The following is a 22,157-nucleotide window of genomic DNA, read 5'->3' on the forward strand; positions in this document are numbered from 1 at the left end:
CCCATAAAATCCCACTAAATCCTACAAAAATCCCATTAAAAATACCCCAAAATTCCCATAAAAATCCCATAAAATCCCATTTAAAATCCCATTAAATATCTCATAAAAATCCCATTAAAATCTCATTAAAATCCCATTAAATATCCCATAAAAATCCCATTAAATCCCATTAAAAATCCCATAAAAATCCCATTAAAAATCCCATCAAAATCCCCAAATTCAGGGCGGTGCAGCCGGCGTAGGACTGGGCGTTCACGCTGGCCCCGTGCTGGAATGACCCAAAATTCGGGGTCGGGGCAACAAAAAAATGTCAGCAGAGGTGAAAAATCGGAATTGGGGTGCTCCAAAACCCCCCGGGATTGCCTGGGGTCCCAAAAATCTGGAAAGTCACCTCAAAACCCCAAAAAATCCCAAAAAAATCCTCCAAAATCCCCAAAAAATCCCCATAAAATTCCCCAAAAAATCCCCCGAAAATCTCCAAAAAATCCCCCAAAAATTAAAAAAAAAATCCCCAAAATCCCCAAAAAATCCCATTAAAAATCTCATTAAAAACCCAATAAATCCCAAACAAATCCTCCCAAAAATACCCCCAAAAATCCCCATAAAATTCCATTAAAAATCCCAGTAAAAATCCCTCAAAAAATCCCATTAAATCCCAGTAAAAATCCCACAAAATCCCATTAAAAATCCCATAAAAATCCTTAAAAAACCCCAATAAAAATCCCATAAAAATCCTAAAAAAAACCCATTAAAAATCCCATAAAATCCCATTTAAAATACCATTAAAAATACCATTAAAATCCCATTAAAAATCCCCCCAAAAATCCCACAAAATCCCATTTAAAATCCCATAAAAATCCTAAAACAAACCCATTAAAAATCCAATAAAATCCTATAAAAATCCCATTAAAATACCCCAAAAATCCCATTAAAAATCCCATTAAAAATCCCATTAAAAATCCCATAAAATCCTCATTAAAAATCCAATAAAATCCCATTAAAAATCCCATTAAAATACCCCAAAGATCCTCAAAAAATCCCATTAAAATCCCATTAAAAATCCCATAAAAATCCCCAAATTCAGGGCGGTGCAGCCGGCGTAGGACTGAGCGTTCACGCTGGCCCCGTGCTGGAATGACCCAAAATTCGGGGTCGGGGCAACAAAAAAATGTCAGCAGAGGTGAAAAATCGGAATTGGGGTGCTCCAAAACCCCCCGGGATTGCCTGGGGTCCCAAAAACCTGGAAAGTCACCTCAAAACCCCAAAAAAAACCCAAAAATCCCCAAAAATCCCCCAAAAATCCACAAAAAATTCCCCCAAAATTCCCAAAAAATCCCCCCAAAATTCCCCCAAAATTCCCAAAAATCTCCCAAAAAATCCTCCAAAAAAATCCCCAAAATTCCCCCTAAAATGCCAAAAAAATCCCAAAATTCTCCCAAAAAATCCCAAAAATTCCCCCTAAAATCCCCCCAAATCCCCCCAAAAGTTCCCAAAATTGCCAAAAAATTCCAAAATTGCCCAAAATTCTGCAAATTTTCCCCAAATCCTCCCAGAATTCCCCAAAAATCCCCTGAAAATCCCCCTAAAATCCCCAAAAAAACCCCAAAAATTCCCCAAAAAATCCCCCCAAAAATCCCAAAATTGCCAAAATTCCCAAATTTCCCTCAAAATTCCCCAAAATTCCCAAAAATCCCCCCAAAAAATCCCCAAAATTCCCCCTAAAATGCCAAAAAAATCCCAAAATTCTCCAAAAAATCCAAAAATTCTCCAAAAAAATCCCAAAATCCCCCTAAAATCCCCCCAAATCCCCCAAAAGTTCCCAAAATTGCCAAAAAATTCCAAAATTGCCCAAAATTCGGCAAATTTTCCCCAAATCCTCTCAGAAATCCCCAAAAATCCCCTGAAAATCCCCCTAAAATCCCAAAAAAACCCCAAAAATTCCCAAAAAAATCGCCCAAAAATCCCAAAATTGCCAAAAAATCCCCAAATTGCCCAAAATCGCCCAAATTCTCCCCAAATCCTCCCAGAATTCCCCAAAAATCTCCAAAATTTCCCCCAAAAATTCCCAAGAAATCCAAAAAAATCCCAAAAAATTCCCAAAAAATCCCCCCAAAATCCCAAAATTACCAAAATTCCCAAATTTCCCCCAAAATTCCCCAAAAATTCCCAAAAATCCCCCCAAAAAATCCCCAAAATCCCCCCTAAAATGCCAAAAAAAATCCCAAAATTCTCCAAAAAATCCCAAAATTCTCCAAAAAAAATCCCAAAATCCTCCCTAAAATCCCCCCAAATCCCCCCAAAAGTTCCCAAAATTGCCAAAAATTCCACAAATTGCCCAAAATTCTGCAAATTTTCCCCAAATCCTCCCAGAATTCCCCAAAATTCCCTGAAAATCCCCCTTAAATCCCAAAAAAAACCCCAAAATTTCCCAAAAAATCCTCCAAAAATCCCAAAATTGCCAAAAAATCCCTAAATTGCCCAAAATCGCCCAAATTCTCCCAGAACTCCCCAAAAATCTTCGAAATTTCCCCCGAAAATTCCCCTAAAATCCAAAAAAATCCCCAAAAATTCCCCAAAAAATCCCCCAAAAATCCCCAAATTGCCAAAATTCCCAAATTTCCCTCAAAATTCCCGAAAATTCCCAAAAATCCCCCAAAAATTCCCCAAAATTCCCAAAAATCCCCCCAAAAATTCCCCAAAATTCCCCCTAAAATGCCAAAAAACCCCCAAAATTCTCCAAAAAAATCCCAAAATTCTCCAAAAAAATCCCAAAAATCCTCCTAAAATCCCCCCAAAATTTCCCAAAATTGCCAAAAATTCCCCAAATTGCCCAAAATCGCCCAAATTCTGCCCAAATTTCTCACCTGCAGCAGCAGCTCGGCCATCTCCAGGCTGTCGTTCTCCACCGCGTGCAGCAGCGGCGAGCGGCCGCTCTTGATGTCCTGAAACGGCCCAAAATTCCAGAAAATTCCACCAAAATCTGCTCCAAAAGTCACCCCAAAATGGCCCAAAATTCCCATAAAAATCCCCCAAAAATTCCCCCCAAAATTCCCCCAGAAATCCCAAAAAATTCCCCAAAAAATTCCCCAAAAATCCCAAATTTTTACCAAAAAATTCCCCCCAAATTCCCCAAAAATTCCCCTCAAAGTTCCAGAAAATTCCACCAAAATCTGCCCCAAAAATCCCAAATTTCTATAAAAATACCCCCAAAATACCCCCAAAATTCCTCCCAAAATTCCCCAAAAATATCCCAAAAATTCCCCCAAAAATCCCCAAAATCTCTCCAAAAATTCCAAAAAATTCCCCCAAAAATCCCCCAAAATTTCCCCCAAATGCCCCCAAAATTCCAAAAAAAATTCCCCAAAAAATCCCAAAAATTTCCCCCAAAAAATCCCAAAAATTTCTCAAAAAATCCCCAAAATTCCCCCAAAAATCCCCAAAATTTCCCCAATATCCCCCAAAATTTCCAAAAATTTCTCCAAAAATCCGCCAAAAATTCCCCCAAAAATTCAAAAAAATTCCCCCAAAAATCCCCCAATATCCCCCAAAATTCCCAAAAATTCCCAAAGAGTTTCCCAAAAATTCCCAAAAATTTCTCAAAAAATCCCTAAAAATTCCCCCAAAAAATCCCAAAAAAAATCCCCAAAATTCCCAAAAATTTCTCAAAAAATCCCCAAAATTAAAAAAAAAAATTCCCCAAAATTCCCAAAAATTTCTGAAAAAATCCCCAAAAACTCCCCAAAAACTTCCCCAAAATTCCCAAAAATTCCTCCAAAAATTCCCCCAAAAATTCCCCCAAAATTCCCAAAAATTCCCCAAAAAAACCCCCAAAATTCAAAAATATTTCTCAAAGAAGCCCCAAAAATTCCCCCAAAAAATTCCCAAAAATTCCCAAAAAATCCCCAAAAATTCCCAAAAATTTCTCAAAAAAATCCCCAAAACTTTCAAAAAAAATTCCCCAAAATTCCCAAAAATTTCTCAAAAAAATCCCAAAAATTTCTCAAAATCCCCCAAAAATTCCCCAAAATTCCCAAAAATTCCCCCAAAAATTCCCTCAAAAATTCCCCCAAAATTCCCAAAAAAATTCCCCAAAATTTCTCAAAAATTGCCAAAAATTGCCAAAAATTTCTCAAAAAAATCCCCAAAAACTCCCCAAAATTCCCAAAAATTCCCCAAAAAATTCCCAAAAAAATCCCAAAAATTCCCCCAATAATCCCCCAAAATTTCCCCCAAATGCCCCCAAAATTCCCAAAAAAATTCCCCAAAAATTCCCCAAAATTTCTCAAAAAATTACCCAAAATTCCAAAAAAAATCCCCAAAAATTCCCCAAAATCCCCCCGAAAAATCCCCAAAATCCCCAAAAAATTCTCCAAAAAATTCCCAAAAATTCCAAAAAAAATCCCCCCCCCAAAAATCCCCCCAAAAATCAAAATATTCCCCCAAAAATTCAAAATATTTTCCCCAAAATCCCCTTTAAACCCCCCCAAACCCCCCCAAAAAATTCCCAAAAATTCCCAAAAATTCCCCGAATTCCCCAGAACTTTCCAGAACTTTCCGGAACGTTCCGGAATCCTCACCCCGGCGTCGACGTCGGCGCCGTGCTGCAGCAGCAGCAGGACGCTCTCGCGGGACCCCGAGGCCACGGCCACGTGCAGGGGGGTCAGCCCTGAGGGGGGGAGGGGAGAGACCCTCAGAGACCCCCCCCCCAAATTCCTCAGACCCCCCCAAAATTCCCCAAAAAATAAAAAAAAAAAATTCCCAAAAAATTCCCCCAAATTTTCCCCAATTTTTCCAATTTTTTTCCAATTTTTTCCAATTTTTCCCCCCAAAATTCCCCCAAATTTTCCCCATTTTTTCCCAATTTTTTCCCATTTTTTCCCAATTTTGCCCCCCCAATTTTCCCTTATTTTTCCCCAAATTTTGGGGATTTTTCTCCCCATTTCCCTCCCAAATTTTCCCATTTCCCCCCCCCATTTTCCCTCATTTTTTGGGGCCATTTTCCCCCAGTTTTGGGCCATTTTCTCCCCAATTTTGGCCCATTGTTTCACCAATTTATCCCCAATTTTTGGCCCATTTTTCCCCCAATTCTCCCCCAATTTTGGCCCATTTTTTCCCCAGTTTTGGACCATTTTTTCCCCAATTTTCCCCCAATTTTGGCCCATTTTTCCCCAGTTTTGGGCCATTTTTTCCCCAATTTTCCCCAATTTTGGGCCATTTTTTCCCCAATTTTCCCCCATTTTAACCCCAATTTATCCCCAATTTTTTTCCCAAATTCCCCCATTTTCCCCCAATTTTTGGCCACTTTCTCCCCATTTTCCCCCCAATTTTTTTCCAAATTTTCCCAATTTTCCCCCATTTTTCCCCATTTTCTGCCCATTTTTTCCCCAAATTCCCCATTTTCCCCCAATTTTTTCCCAAACTTCCCCAATTTTCCCCCATTTTTTCTCCAATTTTCTCCCCAAATTCCCCCATTTTCCCCCCAATGTTTTCCCAAATTCCCCCATTTTTTCGCCCATTTTTCCCCCAATTTTCCCCCAGTTTTGGGCCATTTTTTCCCCATTTTCCCCCAATTTTTTCCCAAATTCCCCCATTTTTTCCCCAATCTTCCCCAGTTTTGGGCCATTTTTTCCCCATTTTCCCCCCAATTTTTCCCCACTTTCTCCCCATTTTCCCCCCAATTTTGGCCCATTTTCCCCCCAATTTTTTCCCAAATTCCCCCATTTTTTCCCCATTTTTTCCCCATTTTATCCCCAATTTTGGGCCATTTTTTCCCCAATTTTTGGCCCATTGTTTCCCCATTTTTTTCCCAAATTCCCCCAATTTTCCCCCATTTTTTCCCCATTTTCCCCCCAATTTTTTCCCAAACTCCCCCATTTTCCCCCCAATTTTTGGCCATTTTCTCCCCATTTTCTCCCCCATTTTTCCCCAATTTATCCCCAATTTTTTTCCCAAATCCCCCCAATTTTCCCCCATTTTTTCCCCATTTTCTCCCCATTTTTTCCCCAAATTCCCCCATTTTCCCCCAATTTTTTCCCAAATTTTCCCAATTTCCCCCCATTTTTTCCCCAATTTTCTCCCCATTTTTTCCCCAATTTTCTCCCCATTTTTTCCCCAAATTCCCCCATTTCCCCCCCAATTTTTTCCCAAATTCCCCCATTTTTCCCCCAATTTTTTCCCAATTTTCCCCCATTTTTTCCCAATCTTCCCCCAATTTTGGGCCATTTTTTCCCCAATTTATCCCCAATTTTTCCCCACTTTCCCCCATTATTTCCCCCAATTTTTTCCCAAATCCCCCCAATTTTTCCCCAAATCCCCCTTTTCCCCCCCCAAATCCCCATTTTCCCCCCCCAAAATCCCCCATTTTGCCCAAATCCCCCCTTTTTCCCCCCATTTCCCACCCTCGTAGTCTCGCGCCTGCAGGTCCGGGGGGGGCCCGGGGCTCCGCAGGAGCTCGCGCAGGACTCGGGGGCGTGGCCCGGCCGTGGCCCCGCCCCCCGGCAGGTGAGAGCCGCAGGCCAGGTGAGCGCAGGTGCGGCCCAGGCGGTCGGGACACATCGGGGACGCGCCGTGAGCCACCAGGAGGCGGACAAGGGACACCTGGCCCGTGATCACCGCCAGGTGCAGGGGGGTCTGAGGGGACAGGTGACACAGGTGAGGGACATTGGGGACACCTGGCACAGGTGAGGGACAGGTAAAGGGGCTGGGGACACCTGGCCCGTGATCACCGCCAGGTGCAGGGGGGTCTGAGGGGACAGGTGACACAGGTGGGACAGGTGACACAGGTGAGGGACACCTGGCACAGGTGAGGGACACCTGGGACAGGTGAGGGACAGGTAAAGGGGCTGGGGACACCTGGCCCGTGATCACCGCCAGGTGCAGGGGGGTCTGAGGGGACACAGGTGACACAGGTGACGCAGGTGAGGGACACCTGGCACAGGTGAGGGACAGGTAAAGGGACCAGGGACACCTGGCCCGTGATCACCGCCAGGTGCAGGGGGGTCTGAGGGGACAGGTGGGACAGGTGACACAAGTGAGGGACACCTGGCACAGGTGACACAGGTGACACAGGTGACACAGGTGAGGGACATTGGGGACACCTGGGACAGGTGACACAGGTGACACAGGTGAGGGACACCTGGCACAGGTGAGGGACAGGTAAAGGGACCGGGGACACCTGGCCCGTGATCACCGCCAGGTGCAGGGGGGTCTGAGGGGACAGGTGACACAGGTGGGACAGGTGACACAGGTGAGGGACAGGTAAAGGGACCAGGGACACCTGGCCGGTGATCACCGCCAGGTGCAGGGGGGTCTGAGGGGACAGGTGACACAGGTGACACAGGTGAGGGACATTGGGGACACCTGGCACAGGTGAGGGACAGGTAAAGGGGCTGGGGACACCCCCAGGGACAGCAGGAGGCGGACCAGGGACACCTGGCCCGTGATCACCGCCAGGTGCAGGGGGGTCTGAGGGGACAGGTGACACAGGTGACACAGGTGAGGGACAGGTGACACAGGTGAGGGACACCTGGCACAGGTGAGGGACAGGTAAAGGGACCAGGGACACCTGGCCCGTGATCACCGCCAGGTGCAGGGGGGTCTGAGGGGACAGGTGACACAGGTGACACAGGTGAGGGACATTGGGGACACCTGGCACAGGTGAGGGACAGGTAAAGGGGCTGGGGACACCCCCAGGGACAGCAGGAGGCGGACCAGGGACACCTGGCCCGTGATCACCGCCAGGTGCAGGGGGGTCTGAGGGGACAGGTGACACAGGTGACACAGGTGAGGGACAGGTGACACAGGTGAGGGACAGGTAAAGGGGCTGGGGACACCCCCAGGGACAGCAGGAGGCGGACCAGGGACACCTGACCCGTGATCACCGCCAGGTGCAGGGGGGTCTGAGGGGACAGGTGACACAGGTGGGACAGGTGGGACAGGTGAGGGACAGGTAAAGGGGCTGGGGACACCTGGCCCGTGATCACCGCCAGGTGCAGGGGGGTCTGAGGGGACAGGTGACACAGGTGACACAGGTGACACAGGTGGGACAGGTGAGGGACACCTGGCACAGGTGAGGGACAGGTAAAGGGACCAGGGACACCTGGCCCGTGATCACCGCCAGGTGCAGGGGGGTCTGAGGGGACAGGTGACACAGGTGAGGGACACCTGGCACAGGTGAGGGACAGGTAAAGGGACCAGGGACACCTGGCCCGTGATCACCGCCAGGTGCAGGGGGGTCTGAGGGGACAGGTGACACAGGTGACACAGGTGGGACAGGTGGGACAGGTGAGGGACACCTGGGACAGGTGACACAGGTGACACAGGTGAGGGACATTGGGGACACCTGGCACAGGTGAGGGACAGGTAAAGGGACCAGGGACACCTGGCCCGTGATCACCGCCAGGTGCAGGGGGGTCTGAGGGGACAGGTGACACAGGTGACACAGGTGAGGGACATTGGGGACACCTGGCACAGGTGAGGGACAGGTAAAGGGGCTGGGGACACCTGGCCCGTGATCACCGCCAGGTGCAGGGGGGTCTGAGGGGACAGGTGACACAGGTGGGACAGGTGAGGGATACTGGGGACACCTGGCACAGGTGAGGGACAGGTAAAGGGACCAGGGACACCTGGCCCGTGATCACCGCCAGGTGCAGGGGGGTCTGAGGGGACAGGTGACACAGGTGAGGGACATTGGGGACACCTGGCACAGGTGACACAGGTGACACAAGGGACACAGGTGAAACAGGGGACACAGGTGACACAGGTGGGACAGGTGAGGGACACCAGGGACAGGTGACACAGGTGACACAAGGGACACAGGTGAAACAGGTGACACAGGTGAGGGAAACCTGGGACAGGTGAAACAGGTGACACAAGGGACACAGGTGACACAGGTGGGACAGGTGACACAGGTGGGACAGGTGAGGGACACCTGGGACAGGTGACACAGGTGACACAAGGGACACAGGTGACACAGGTGGGACAGGTGAGGGACATTGGGGACACCTGGCCCAGGTGACACAGGTGACACAGGTGAGGGACATTGGGGACACCTGGCCCAGGTGACGCAGGTGAGGGACATTGGGGACACCTGGCCCAGGTGACACAGGTGACACAGGTGAGGGGGTGGGGCCAGGGCTGTGTTCAAGGTGGGACAAAGGGACAAAGCTCAGCGACCCCTACCCCCCCGCAATGTCCCCAAAGTGTCCCCAACCCACCACTGTCCCCAATGTCCCCAATGTCCCCAATGTCCCCAATGTCCCCAATGTCCCCAACCCCCCCACTGTCCCCAATGTCCCCAATCTCATTTTTTTCCTTTTTTCCTCCCATTTTGTCCCAATGTCCCCAAAGTGTCCCCAAGACTCTCAATGTCCCTAAATGTCCCTAAATGTCCCCAATCCCATTTTTTCCCCATTTTTTCTCAATGTCCCCCAATGTCCCCAAAGTGTCCCCAATGTCCCCAACCCCCCAATGTCCCCAATCCTCCCCAATGTCCCCAAAGTGTCACCAGTGTCCCCAGCCCCCTGCTGTCCCCAATATCTCCAGCCTCCCAATGTCCCCAATGTCCCCAAACCCCCAATTTCCCCAGCCCCCCTTAATGTCCCCAATGTCCCCAGCCCCCCCTCTGTCCCCACTGTCCCCAATGTCCCCAATGTCCCCAATGTCCCCTCAGTGTCCCCAATGTCCCCACTGTCCCCAATGTCCCCAATGTCCCCAATGCCCCCAATGTCCCCGATGTCCCCACTGTCCTCACTGTCCCCACTGTCCCCAATGTCCCCTCTGTCCCCACTGTCCCCAATGTCCCCAATGTCCCCGCTGTCCCCTCTCTCCCCTCTGTCCCCTCAGTGTCCCCAATGTCCCCAATGTCCCCAATGTCCCCAATGTCCCCAACCCCCGCAATTTCCCCAGACCCCTCAATGTCCCCAACCCCCCAATGTCCCCGCTGTCCCCGCTGTCCCCAATGTCCCCACTGTCCCCAATGTCCCCAATGTCCCCAATGTCCCCTGTCCCCAATGTCCCCGCTGTCCCCAATGTCCCCAATGTCCCCACTGTCCCCAATGTCCCCAATGTCCCCTCTGTCCCCACTGTCCCCGCTGTCCCCTCTGTCCCCTCTGTCCCCAATGTCCCCATTGTCCCCTCTGTCCCCGCTGTCCCCTCTGTCCCCAATGTCCCCAATGTCCCCAATGTCCCCAAACCCCTCAATGTCCCCAATGTCCCCACTGTCCCCAATGTCCCCAATGTCCCCAATGTCCCCTCAGTGTCCCCCCTGTCCCCAATGTCCCCAATGTCCCCACTGTCCCCAATTTCCCCAGCCCCCCAATGTCCCCTCTGTCCCCAATGTCCCCAATGTCCCCTCTGTCCCCAATGTCCCCTCAGTGTCCCCAATGTCCCCACTGTCCCCACTGTCCCCAATGTCCCCACTGTCCCCAATGTCCCCACTGTCCCCAATGTCCCCAATGTCCCCGCTGTCCCCAATGTCCCCAATGCCCCCAATGTCCCCACTGTCCCCTCTGTCCCCACTGTCCCCACTGTCCCCACTGTCCCCACTGTCCCCGCTGTCCCCAATGTCCCCACTGTCCCCAATGTCCCCTCTGTCCCCTCTGTCCCCTCAGTGTCCCCAATGTCCCCGCTGTCCCCAATGTCCCCCCAATGTCCCCACTGTCCCCTCTGTCCCCTCTGTCCCCTCTGTCCCCAATGTCCCCGCTGTCCCCAATGTCCCCACTGTCCCCACTGTCCCCACTGTCCCCTGTCCCCAATGTCCCCAATGTCCCCACTGTCCCCACTGTCCCCAATGTCCCCTCACCTGTCTCAGGTGGTTGTAGACGTCCAGGTCGCGCCCCCCCCGCAGGAACAGCGCCACCAAGCGGCGCGACACGGCCAGCGCGCCCTGCGCCACCGCGATGTGTAGCGGCCTGGGGACAGCGGGGACATTTGGGGACACTGAGGGGACAGCGGGGACATTGGGGACATTGGGGACAGCGGGGACATCGGGGGGACAGTGGGGACAGTGGGGACACTGAGGGGTTTGGGGACATTGGGGACATCGGGGACAGTGGGGACAGCGGGGACATTGGGGACATTGGGGACATTGGGGACATTGAGGGGTTTGGGGACATTGGGGACATTGGGGACATTGGGGACAGTGGGGACATTGGGGACATTGGGGACATTGAGGGGTTTGGGGACATTGGGGACAGCGGGGACATTTGGGGACAGTGGGGACATTGGGGACATTGAGGGGACAGTGGGGACATTGGGGACATTGGGGACATTGAGGGGTTTGGGGACATTGGGGACATTGAGGGGACACTGGGGACATTGGGGACAGCGGGGACAGTGGGGACACTGAGGGGACAGTGGGGCCAGCGCACCCTGCGCCACCGCGATGTGCAGCGGCCTGGGGACAGCGGGGACATCAGGGGACATTGGGGACAGCGGGGACACTGAGGGGTTCGGGGACATTGGGGACAGCGGGGACATTGGGGACATTGGGGACACTGGGGACATTGGGGACACTGGGACAGTGGGGACACTGGGGACATTGGGGACAGTGGGGGGTTTGGGGACATTGGGGACAGCGGGGACATTGGGGACAGCGGGGACACTGAGGGGTTTGGGGACAACGGGGACAGTGAGGACATTGGGGACATTGAGGGGTTTGGGGACAGTGGGGACACTGAGGGGACAGTGGGGCCAGCGCGCCCTGCGCCACCGCGATGTGCAGCGGCCTGGGGACAGCGGGGACAGAGGGGACATCAGGGGGACATTGGGGACATTGGGGGGACATTGGGGACATTGGGGACATTGGGCACAGCGGGGACAGTGGGGACAGTGGGGACAGTGGGGACATTGGGGACATTGGGGACAGCGGGGACACTGAGGGGTTTGGGGACATTGGGGACATTGGGGACAGAGGGGACAGCGGGGACATTGGGGACATTGGGGACATTGGGGACATTGGGGACAGTGGGGACATGGGGGACATTGGGGACACTGAGGGGTTTGGGGACATTGGGGACAGTGGGGCCAGCACGCCCTGCGCCACCGCGATGTGCAGCGGCCTGGGGACAGTGGGGACAGAGGGGACATTGGGGACACTGAGGGGACATTGGGGACATTGGGGACACTGAGGGGTTTGGGGACATTGGGGACATTGGGGACATTGGGGACATTGGGGACATTGAGGGGTTTGGGGACTTTGGGGACAGTGGGGACATTGAGGGGTTTGGGGACATTGGGGACATCGCGGACATTGAGGGGTTTGGGGACATTGGGGACATTGGGGACATTGGGGACATTGGGGACAATGGGGCCAGCGCGCCCAGCGCCAGCGCGATGTGCAGCGGCCTGGGGACAGCGGGGACAGTGGGGACATTGGGGGGACATTGGGGACATTGGGGACACTGAGGGGACATTGGGGACACTGAGGGGTTTGGGGACATTGGGGACATTGGGGACATTGGGGACAGCGGGGACATCGGGGACACTGAGGGGACATTGGGGACAGTGGGGAAAGAGGGGACAGTGGGGACACTGAGGGGACATTGGGGACAGCGGGGACATTTGGGGACATCAGGGGGACATTGGGGACACTGAGGGGACATTGGGGACACTGAGGGGACATTGGGGACATTGGGGACATTGGGGACATCGGGGACATTGGGGACAGCGGGGACATTGGGGGGATTGGGGACATTGGGGACACCTTGGGGACATTGGGGACATTGGGGACACTGAGGGGCTTGGGGACATTGGGGACATTGGGGACATTGGGGACAGTGGGGACAGTGGGGACATTGGGGACATTGGGGACATTGGGGACACTGAGGGGACATCGGGGACATCGGGGACACTGGGGACATTGGGGGGGTGGGGACACTGAGGGGCTTGGGGACAGTGGGGACATTGGGGGGTTGGGGACATTGGGGACACTTTGGGGACATTGGGGACACTTTGGGGACATTGGGGACACTTTGGAGGAAAATATAGGGAAAAAAAGGGGAAATTTGGGAAAATTGGGGACATCTGGGGACATTGGGGGGGGTCGCAAATGTCCCCAAAAATCCTCAAAATGTCCCCAAAATGTCCCCAAATGTCCCCAAAAGTCCCCAAAATGTCCCCAAATGTCCTGAAATGTCCCCAAAGTGTCCCCAAATGTCCCCAAAGTGTCCCCAAAATGTCCCCAAATGTCCCCAAAATGTCCCAAAATGTTCCAAAAATGTCCCCAAATGTCCCCAAAATGTCCCGAAAATGTCCTGAAATGTCCCCAAAATGTCCCCAAATGTCCCCAAAATGTCCCAAAATGTCCCAAAATGTCCCCAAAATGTCCCCAAATGTCCCCAAAATGTCCCAAAATGTCCCAAAAATGACCCCAAGAGTCCCCAAAAGTCCCAAAGTGTCTCCAAAATGTCCCCAAATGTCCCCAAAATGTCCCCAAATGTCCTGAAATGCCCCCAAAAGTCCCCAAAAGTCCCCAAATATCCCCAAATGTCCCAAAATGTCCCCAAAATGTCCCCAAATGTCCCCAAAATGTCCCCAAAAGTCCCAAAATGTCCCCAAAAGTCCCCAAAATGTCCCCAATATGTCCCCAATATGTCCCCAAATGTCCCCAAATGTCCCTGGGGGACCCCAAAATGTCCCCAAATGTCCCCAAATGACCCCAAAATGTCCCAAAAAGTCCCAAAAAGTCCCAAAAATGTCCCCAAATGTACCAAAATGTCCCAAAAAGTCCCGAAAAGTCCCCAAAATGTCCCCAAATGTCCCCAAATGTCCCAAAATGTCCCCAAAATGTCCCCAAAAGTCCCCAAAATGTCCCCAAAGCCGCGGGGGGGGGATGGGCAGGGCCGTTCCCGCCCCTCCCCCCGCGCTGTTCCCGGCAAGGGGCGTGGCCTCGCCCGGTGACGTCACGGCCGAGCCGGGGGATTCCCCCGCGGGGATTCCCACGCTCCCGGGGGGGTCCCCGAGGTGGGGGAGGGGTCCCCAAAATGGAGGGGGGGTCCTCGGAGGGGGGAGGGGACATTTGGGGACATTTGGGGACATTTGGGGAGTCCCCAAGGGAGGTGGGGGAGGGGATTCCCACGGGGGGGAGGGGGAGGGGAAGGGTCCCGGGGGGGTTTTTGGGGAGGGTCCCAAAAATTTTGGGGGGTCCTGGGGGGATTTTGGGGGTCCTGGGGGGGATTTTTGGGGGTCCTGGGGGGATTTTGGGGGGTCTTGAAGGATTTTGGGGGTCCCGAGAGATTTTGGGGGGGTCCTGGGGGGATTTTTGGGGGTCCTAGGGGTGCTGGGGGGGATTTTTGGGGGGTCTTGAGGGATTTTGGGGGTCCCACCAAATTTTGGGGGGTCCTGGGGGGGATTTTTGGGGTCTGGAAGATTTTTGGGGGGTCCTGGGGGGTTTTTGGGGGGTCCTGGGGGGATTTTGGGGGGTCTCAGGAGATTTTGGGGGGTCCTGGGGAGATTTTTGAGGGTCCTGGGGGGGATTTTGGGGGTCCCACCAAATTTTGGGGCATCCTGGGGGGGATTTTGGGGGTCCTGGGGGGATTTTGGGGGGTCTTGAAGGATTTTGGGGGTCCCAAGAGATTTTGGGGGGTCCTGGGGGGATTTTTGGGGGTCCTGGGGGGATTTTTGGGGGATCCTGAGGAGATTTTTGGGGGTCCTGGGGGGGCTGGGGGGGATTTTTGGGGGGTCTTGAAGGATTTTGGGGGTCCTGAGAGATTTTGGGGGGTCCTGGGGGAGTTTGGGGGTCCTTGGGGGGTTTTGGGGGGTCCCACCAAATTTTGGGGGGTCCTGGGGGGGATTTTTGGGGTCTGGAATATTTTTGGGGGGTCCTGGGGGGATTTTGGGGGGTCCTGGGGGGATTTTTGGGGGGTCCTGGGGGGATTTTGGGGGTCCTGGGGGGGATTTTGGGGGTCCCAGGGGGGATTTAGGGGGGGTCTGGGGGGGATTTTGGGGGTCCCACCAAATTTTGGGGGGGTCCCAGGGGGGATTTTGGGGGTCGGACTAAATTTGGGGGGTCCTGGGGGGGTTTTGGGGGGTCCCGAGAGATTTTGGGGGGTCCTAGGGGGGATTTTTGGGGTCTCGAATATTTTTGGGGGGTCCTGGGGGGATTTTGGGGGGGTCCCACCAAATTTTGGGGGGTCCCAGGGGGGATTTTGGGGTCCCAGGGGGGATTTTGGGGGTTCCACTAAATTTGGGGGGTCCTGGGGGGGTTTTGAGGGGTCCCACCAAATTTTGGGTCGTCCTGGGGGGGATTTTGGGGTCCCAGGGGGGATTTTTGGGGGTCCCACCAAATTTTGGGGGGGTCCCAGGGGGGTTTTGGGGTTCTTGGGGGGATTTTGGGGCTTTCTGAGCTGGATTTTGGATGAATTTTGGGGTTCCCCAGGTGAATTTTGGGGATTTTTGGGGGTGCCCCGGGTGGATTTTGGGGTTTTTGGGGTTCCCCGGGTGATTTTTGGGGTTCCCCGGGTGATTTTTGGGGTGATTTGGGGGATTTTTGGGACTCTCCGGATGGATTTTTTTTTTTTTTTGGGATTTTTTGGGGTTCCCCAGGTGGATTTTGGGGGGGATTTTGGGATTTTTGGTGTTCCCAGGTGGATTTTGGGGTGATTTTGGGGGAATTTTTGGTATTTTTGTTGTTCCCAGGTGGATTTTGGGGTAATTTTGGTATTTTTGGTGTTCCCAGGTGGATTTTGGGGCAATTTTGGGGTTTTGGTGTTCCCAAGTGGATTTTGGGGCGATTTTGGGGCAATTTTTGGTATTTCTGGTGTTCCCAGGTGGATTTTGGGGCGATTTTGGGGCAATTATGGGGCGATTTTGGTATATTTTGATGTTCCCAGCTGGATTTTGGGGCGATTTTGGGGGATTTTTTGGTATTTCTGGTGTCCCCAGTTGGATTTTGGGGCGATTTTGGGATTTTTTGGTGTTCCCAGGTGGATTTTGGGGCGATTTTGGGGTAATTTTTGGTATTTTTGTTGTTCCCAGCGGTATTTTGGGGTGATTTTGGGATTTTTGATGTTTCCCAAGTGAATTTTGGGGTGATTTTGGGGCGATTTTGAGATTTTTTGATGTTCCTAGGTGGATTTTGGGGTGATTTTGGGGCGATTTTTGGTATTTCTGGTGTTCCCAGGTGGATTTTGGGGCAATTTTGGGGCAATTTTTGGTATTTCTGGTGTTCCCAGGTGGATTTTGGGGCGTTTTTATGATTTTTTGGTGTTCCCAGGTGAATTTCTGGGCGATTTTGGGGCGATTTTGGGATTTTTTGATGTTCCCAGGTGGATTTTGGGGCAATTTTGGGATTTTTTGGTGTTCCCAGGTGAATTTCTGGGTGATTTTGAGGGAATTTTTGGTATTTTTGATGTTCCCAGCTGGATTTTGGGGCGATTTTGGGGTTTTTTGGTGTCCCCAGGTGGATTTTGGGGTGATTTTGGGGTCCCCCCACTCACGTGTCGCCGTCCTCGTCCTGCCGGGTGGCGGCGGCGATGGCGGCGGCCAAGGGGGGCTCGGGGGGGACCCCCAAATTGGGGGAGGCCAAAAGGGGGGGAGGGGCGACCCCCAACATTCCCCCTCCCCCCAAAAACGGCAGCGGAGGCTCCGCCCTCGAACCTGGAAGGGGAAAAATTGGGGGGAATTGGGGGAAATTGGGGAAAAATTGGGGGGAAATTGGGGGAAAATTGGGGAAAAATTGGGGGGAAATTGGGGAGGAAGGGGCAAAAATTGGGGGAAATTGGGCAAAAATTGGGGGAAATTGAGGAAAATTGGGGAAAAATTGGGGGAAATTGGGGAAAAATTGGGGGAAATTGGGGGGAAATTGGGGGAAATTGGGGGAAAATTGGGGAAAAATTGGGGGAAATTTTGGGAGGAAATTGGGGGGAAATTGGGGGGAAATTGGGGGGAAAATTGGGCCAAAATTGGGGGGAAATTGGGGGGAAAATTGGGGGGAAATTGGGGAAAAATTGGGGAAAATTGGGGGAAATTGGGGTGAAAATTGAGGTGAAATTGGGGGAAATTTGGGGAAAACTGGGGGAAATTGGGGGGAAATTGGGGAAAATTGGGGAAAAATTGGGGGGAAATTGGAGAGGAAGGGGCAAAAATTGGGGGAAATTGGGGGAAATTGTGGAAAAATTGGGGGAAATTGGGGAGGAAGGGGCAAAAATTGGGGGAAATTGGGAGAAAAATTGGGGGGAAATTGGGGAAAAATTGGGGGAAAATTGGGGGAAATTGGGGTGAAAATTGAGGAGAAATTGGGGGAAAATTGGGGGAAACTGGGGGAAAATTGGGGGGAAAATTGGGGGAAAATTGGGAAAATTTGGGGGAAATATTGGGGGGGAAATCGGGGGAAAATTGGAGAAAATTGGGGAAAATTGGGGGGAAATTGGGGAAAATTGGGGAAAAATTGGGGAAAATTGGGGGCAAATTGGGGGAAATTGGGGGGAAAATTGGGGGAAATTGGGGGAAAACTGGGGGAAAATTGGGGGGAAAATTGGGGAAAAATTGGGAAAATTTGGGGGAAATATTGGGGGAAATTGGGGGGAAAATTGGGGAAAAACTGGGGAAAATTGGGGGAAATTGGGGGGAAATTGGGGGAAATTGGGGAAAATTGGGGGAAATTGGGGGGAAAATTGGATGAAATTGGGGGAAAAAAGGAAAAAAATGGGGAAACTTCAGGAAGAATTTGGGGGCAATTGGGGAAAAAATTTGGGGAAAATTCTGGAAGAATTTGGGGGGAAATGGGAAAAAATTGGAAGGGGAAAAGGGAAAAATTGGGAAGAGTTTTGGTGGGGAAATTGGGGGAATTTGGGGGAAAATGGGAAAAAAATTTGGAAAAATTGGGGGAAAATTTGGGGGAAAAAAGGGGAAAATTGGGGAAAAATGGGGGGAAAATTGGGCGGAAAAAGGAAAAAATTTGGGGAAAATTGGGGAAAATTTGGGGGAACAAAGAGAAAAATTGGGGGGAAATTGGGGAAATTTGGGGGGAAAATGGGAAAAATTTGCGGGGAAAAAAGTGGGGAAAATTGGGGAATTCTGGGGGGGAAAAGTGGGGGGAAAATTGGGAAAAAAGTGGGGGGAAAAGGGAAAAATTGGGGGGAAAATGCGAAAAAAGTGGGAGGAAATAGGGGGAAAATTGGGGGAAAAATGGGAAAAAAGTGGGCAAAAATAGGAAAAAAAGGAGGAAAAAGTGGGGGGAAAATGAGGAAATTTTGGGGGAAAATTGGGGGAAAAGTGGGAAAAATTTGGGGAAAAATTGGAGAAAATGGGAAAAAAGTGAAAAAAAAGAGGGGAAATTTAGGGAATTTTTTAGGAAAAATTTGGAGGAAAACTGGGGGGAAATGGGGGGAAAAATGGGAAAAATTTGGGGAAAAATGGGGAAAAAATGGGGAAAAAAGTGGGAAAAATTGGGGAATTTTGGAGGGAATATTTGGAGGAAAATTGGGAAAAAATGGGGGAAAATAGGGAAAAAAGTGGGGAAAAGTGGAGGAAATTGAGGGAAAAATGAGGAAAAAAGGGGAGAAAATGGGGAGAAAAGTGGGAAAAAAGTGGGGAAAATTAGGGAATTTTGGGGGGAAAATTTGGAGGAAAAGTGGGGAAAAATTGGGGAAAAAATGGGGAAAAAGTGGGGGAAGAGTGGAGGGAAAAGTGGGAAAAAATGGGAAAATTTGGGGAATTTTAGGGGGAAAATTTGGAGGAAAAAGTGGGGAAAAAATGGGAAAAATTGGGGAAAAAATGGGGTGAAAAGTGGGGGTAAAAGTGGGAAAAATGGGAAAATTTGGGGAATTTTAGGGGGAAAATTTGGACCAGTGGAAAAATTGGGGAAAAAATGGGGGCCTATGTTCCCCCTAGTGTTCCCCCAATGGGAAAATTTGGGGAATTTTAGGGGGAAAGTTTGGAGGAAAAGTGGGGAAAATTGGGGGAAATTGGGAAAAAATTGGGGAAAAGTGGGGAAAAGTGGGAAAAATGGGAAAATTTAATTAGGGGAAAATTTGGAGGAAAAGTGGGGAAAAATTGGGAAAAATTGGGAAAAATCTGGGGGAAAATGGGGGAAAAGTGGGAAAAAATGGGAAATTTGGGGAATTTTATGGGGAAAATTTGAGAAAGTGGGGAAAAATTGGGGGAAATTGGGAAAAAATTGGGGAAAAGTGGGGGGAAAAGTGGGAAATAATGGGAAAATTTGGGGAATTTTAGGGGGAAAATTTGGAGGAAAAGTGGGGAAAAATTGGGAAAAAATTGGGAAAAATTGGGGAAAAATGAGGGGCGAAAGTGGGGAAAAAATGGGAAAATTGGAGGAAAGTGGGGAAAATTGGGAAAAAAATGGGGAAGAGTGGGGAAGGAGGAAAATTGGAGGAAAAAGGGAGAGAAAAAGTGGGAAAAAATTTGGAAAAAAAAAATGGGAAAAAAAATTGGGAATGAAGCGGGGGAGGGGTCTCACCTGTGCCGATGGCGAATTTGGGGCTTTTTCCCGCCGGGGGGCGGCCGAATTTGGGGGTTCGGGGGGGGTTCCCCCCAAAATTCGGGGGTCTCCCCCCCCTGCCCCTCCCCCCAGAACCGAGCGGCGCTTCCGGAGCGGCAGCGAAGTCTCGGGGGGTGGGGGAGGGGCGGCGTTTTTGGGGGGCTCTGGGGGGGTTTGGGGGGCGGCGCGTGCGCAGATCCACCGGCAGCTCCTCGGCCATCGGGGGGTCCCGGATTTTTTGGGGGACCCCCCCCTCAAATACAAAAAAAGGTTTTGGGCCCCGCTGGAGTCGCCGCGGGAGCGGAAGCGAGCGGGGAATCCCCAAAAACGGGGGGAGGGGCGGTCTTGGCCACGCCCATTTTGGTCGTGACCACGCCCACTTCCTCATAGACACGCCCATTCCTCTGTGGACACGCCTATTCCTTTATGGCCACGCCTACTTGGCTATAACCACGCCCATTGAGGGGTTAGGCCACGCCCATTGTGGGGAAAGCGCGGGGGTTTTGGCGGGAAAAAAAAGGGGATTTGGCGGGAAATTTGGCGGGATTCGAAGGGAAAAGGAGAAAATTGGGAAAGTTTTGTTAAAAAGGGGCAAAATTGGAATGAAATCAGTAAAGTTTTTGAGGGAAAAAGCCCCAATTCTGAAGTAGCACAAAAGTGGGAAAATGGCACAAAAAATAACCCCAAAATCGGCCCCAAAAATCCTCAAAAATATCCCCAAATCAGGGCAAAAATGTATTTTAAAAATCCCCAGAATCAGGGCAAAAATTCACCAAAAAATCCCCAAAATTAGGCCAAAAATCAGCCCAAAAAAATCCCCAAAATCAGCCCAAAAATCCACCAAAAAATCCCCAAAATCAGCCCAAAAATGCCACAAAAAATATCCCAAAATCGGCCCAAAAATCCACAAAAATATCCCAAATCGGGGCAAAAATGCATTTTAAAAATCCCCAGAATCAGGGCAAAAATTCATCAAAAATCCCCAAAATTAGGCCAAAAATCAGCCCAAAAAAATCCCCAAAATCAGCCCAAAAATTCACAAAAAATCCCCAAAATCAGCCCAAAAATGCCACAAAAAATATCCCAAAATCGGCCCCAAAAATCCACAAAAATATCCCCAAATCAGAGCAAAAATGTATTTTAAAAAATCCCCAGAATCAGGGCAAAAATTCACAAAAAAAATCCCCAAAATTAGGCCAAAAATCAGCCCAAAAAAATCCCCAAAATCAGCCCAAAAATTCACAAAAAATCCCCAAAATTAGGCCCAAAAACCACCAAAAATACTACAACAAAATCAGCCCAGAAATCAATTTTAAAATCCCCAAATCAGCCCAAAAATCCACAAAAAAATCCCCCAAATCAGCCCAAAAATGCCACAAAAAAAAATCCCAAAATCAGCCCAAAAATCCACCCCAAAAAGACCCAAAATCAGCCAAAAAATCCATTTAAAATATCCCAAAATCAGCCCAAAAATCCACAAAAAAAAAAAAAAAATTAGCCCCAAAATTCATTTTAAACTCCCCAAAATCAGCCCAAAAATTCATTTTAAAATCCCCCAAATCAGCCCAAAAATCCATTTAAAATATCCCAAAATCAGCCCAAAAATCCACAAAAAAAACCCCCAAAATTAGGCCAAAAATTCACAAAAAATCCCCGCAAAATCTGCCCAAAATTCCTTTTTAAAGGTCAATTTTTCCCCCCAAAAATTGGCCCAAAATTCCTCAACCCCCCCCCCAAAAAAACCCCAAAATTGGCCCAAAATTCTCCAAAAACATTGTCCCAAAATTCTACAAAATTCTCCCAAAATTGTCCCAAAATTCTCAAAAAAATTGGCCCAAAATTCCTCAAAAAAAGCCCTAAATTGTCCCAAAATTGGCCCAAAATTCTCCAAAATATTGGCCCAAAAATCCTTTAAAAATACCCAAAAATTGGCCCAAAATTCCTCAAACCCCACCCCCAAAAAGCCCAAAATTGACCCAAAATTCTCCAAAAAATTGGCCCAAAATTCTGCAAAATTGGCCCAAAATTGGCCCAAAATTCCTCAAAATCCCACCCAAAAAAATCCAAAAATTGGCCCAAAATTCCTCAAAAAAAGCCCAAAAATTGGCCCAAAACTCCTCCAAAAAAGCTCCAAATTGGCCCAAAATTCCACAAAATTGGCCCAAATTTGTCCCAAAATTCCTCAACCCCCCCCCCAAAAAAAAAAAAAAAACAAAATTGGCCCAAAATTCCTCAAATTTGGCCCAAAATTGGCCCAAAATTCCGCAAAATTGGCCCAAAATTGTCCCAAATTCCTCAAAATTGGCCCAAAATTGGCCCAAATTCCTCCTGGGGACACTTTGGGGACCTCGGGATGGCCTTGGGGACATTGAGACGTCCTTGGGGACACTTTGGGGACACTGGGACGGAGCTGGGGACACCGGGATGGCCTTGGGGACACTCCTGGGGACGTGGGGACAAGCCAAGGGTGGCCTTGGGGACACTTTGGGGACACCGGGTTGGACATGGGGACACTGAGAGGGACATGGGGACACTTTGGGGACACTTTGGGGACACTGGGATGGCCTTGGGGACACTTTGGGGACACTGAGACAGAGCTGGGGGACACTGGGATGGCCTTGGGGACACTTTGGGGACACTGAGATGGAGATGGGGACACTGAGAGGGACATGGGGACACTTTGGGGACACTGAGATGGAGATGGGGACACTGAGAGGGA

At 50.2% G+C, this 22,157-nt stretch overlaps 1 protein-coding gene across 1 annotated transcript; it reads right to left on the reverse strand.

Annotated features, from left to right (window-relative positions):
• Positions 1-1,078: 1,078 nt before the first annotated feature.
• Positions 1,079-19,808, reverse strand: BCL3 (BCL3 transcription coactivator; the record flags this gene model as incomplete). Its single annotated transcript, XM_059837500.1, has 7 exons — positions 19,418-19,808; positions 16,437-16,596; positions 10,802-10,910; positions 6,399-6,630; positions 4,578-4,666; positions 2,865-2,942; positions 1,079-1,129 (listed from the first exon to the last, which is right to left on the reverse strand). Coding segments are annotated over exons 1-7 (960 nt in total), but the record flags the coding sequence as incomplete, so codon positions are not given.
• Between the last annotated feature and the right edge of the window lie 2,349 nt (positions 19,809-22,157).

This window comes from Haemorhous mexicanus (assembly GCF_027477595.1).
Source record: "Haemorhous mexicanus isolate bHaeMex1 chromosome 39 unlocalized genomic scaffold, bHaeMex1.pri SUPER_39_unloc_1, whole genome shotgun sequence".
NCBI lineage: Eukaryota > Metazoa > Chordata > Aves > Passeriformes > Fringillidae > Haemorhous > Haemorhous mexicanus.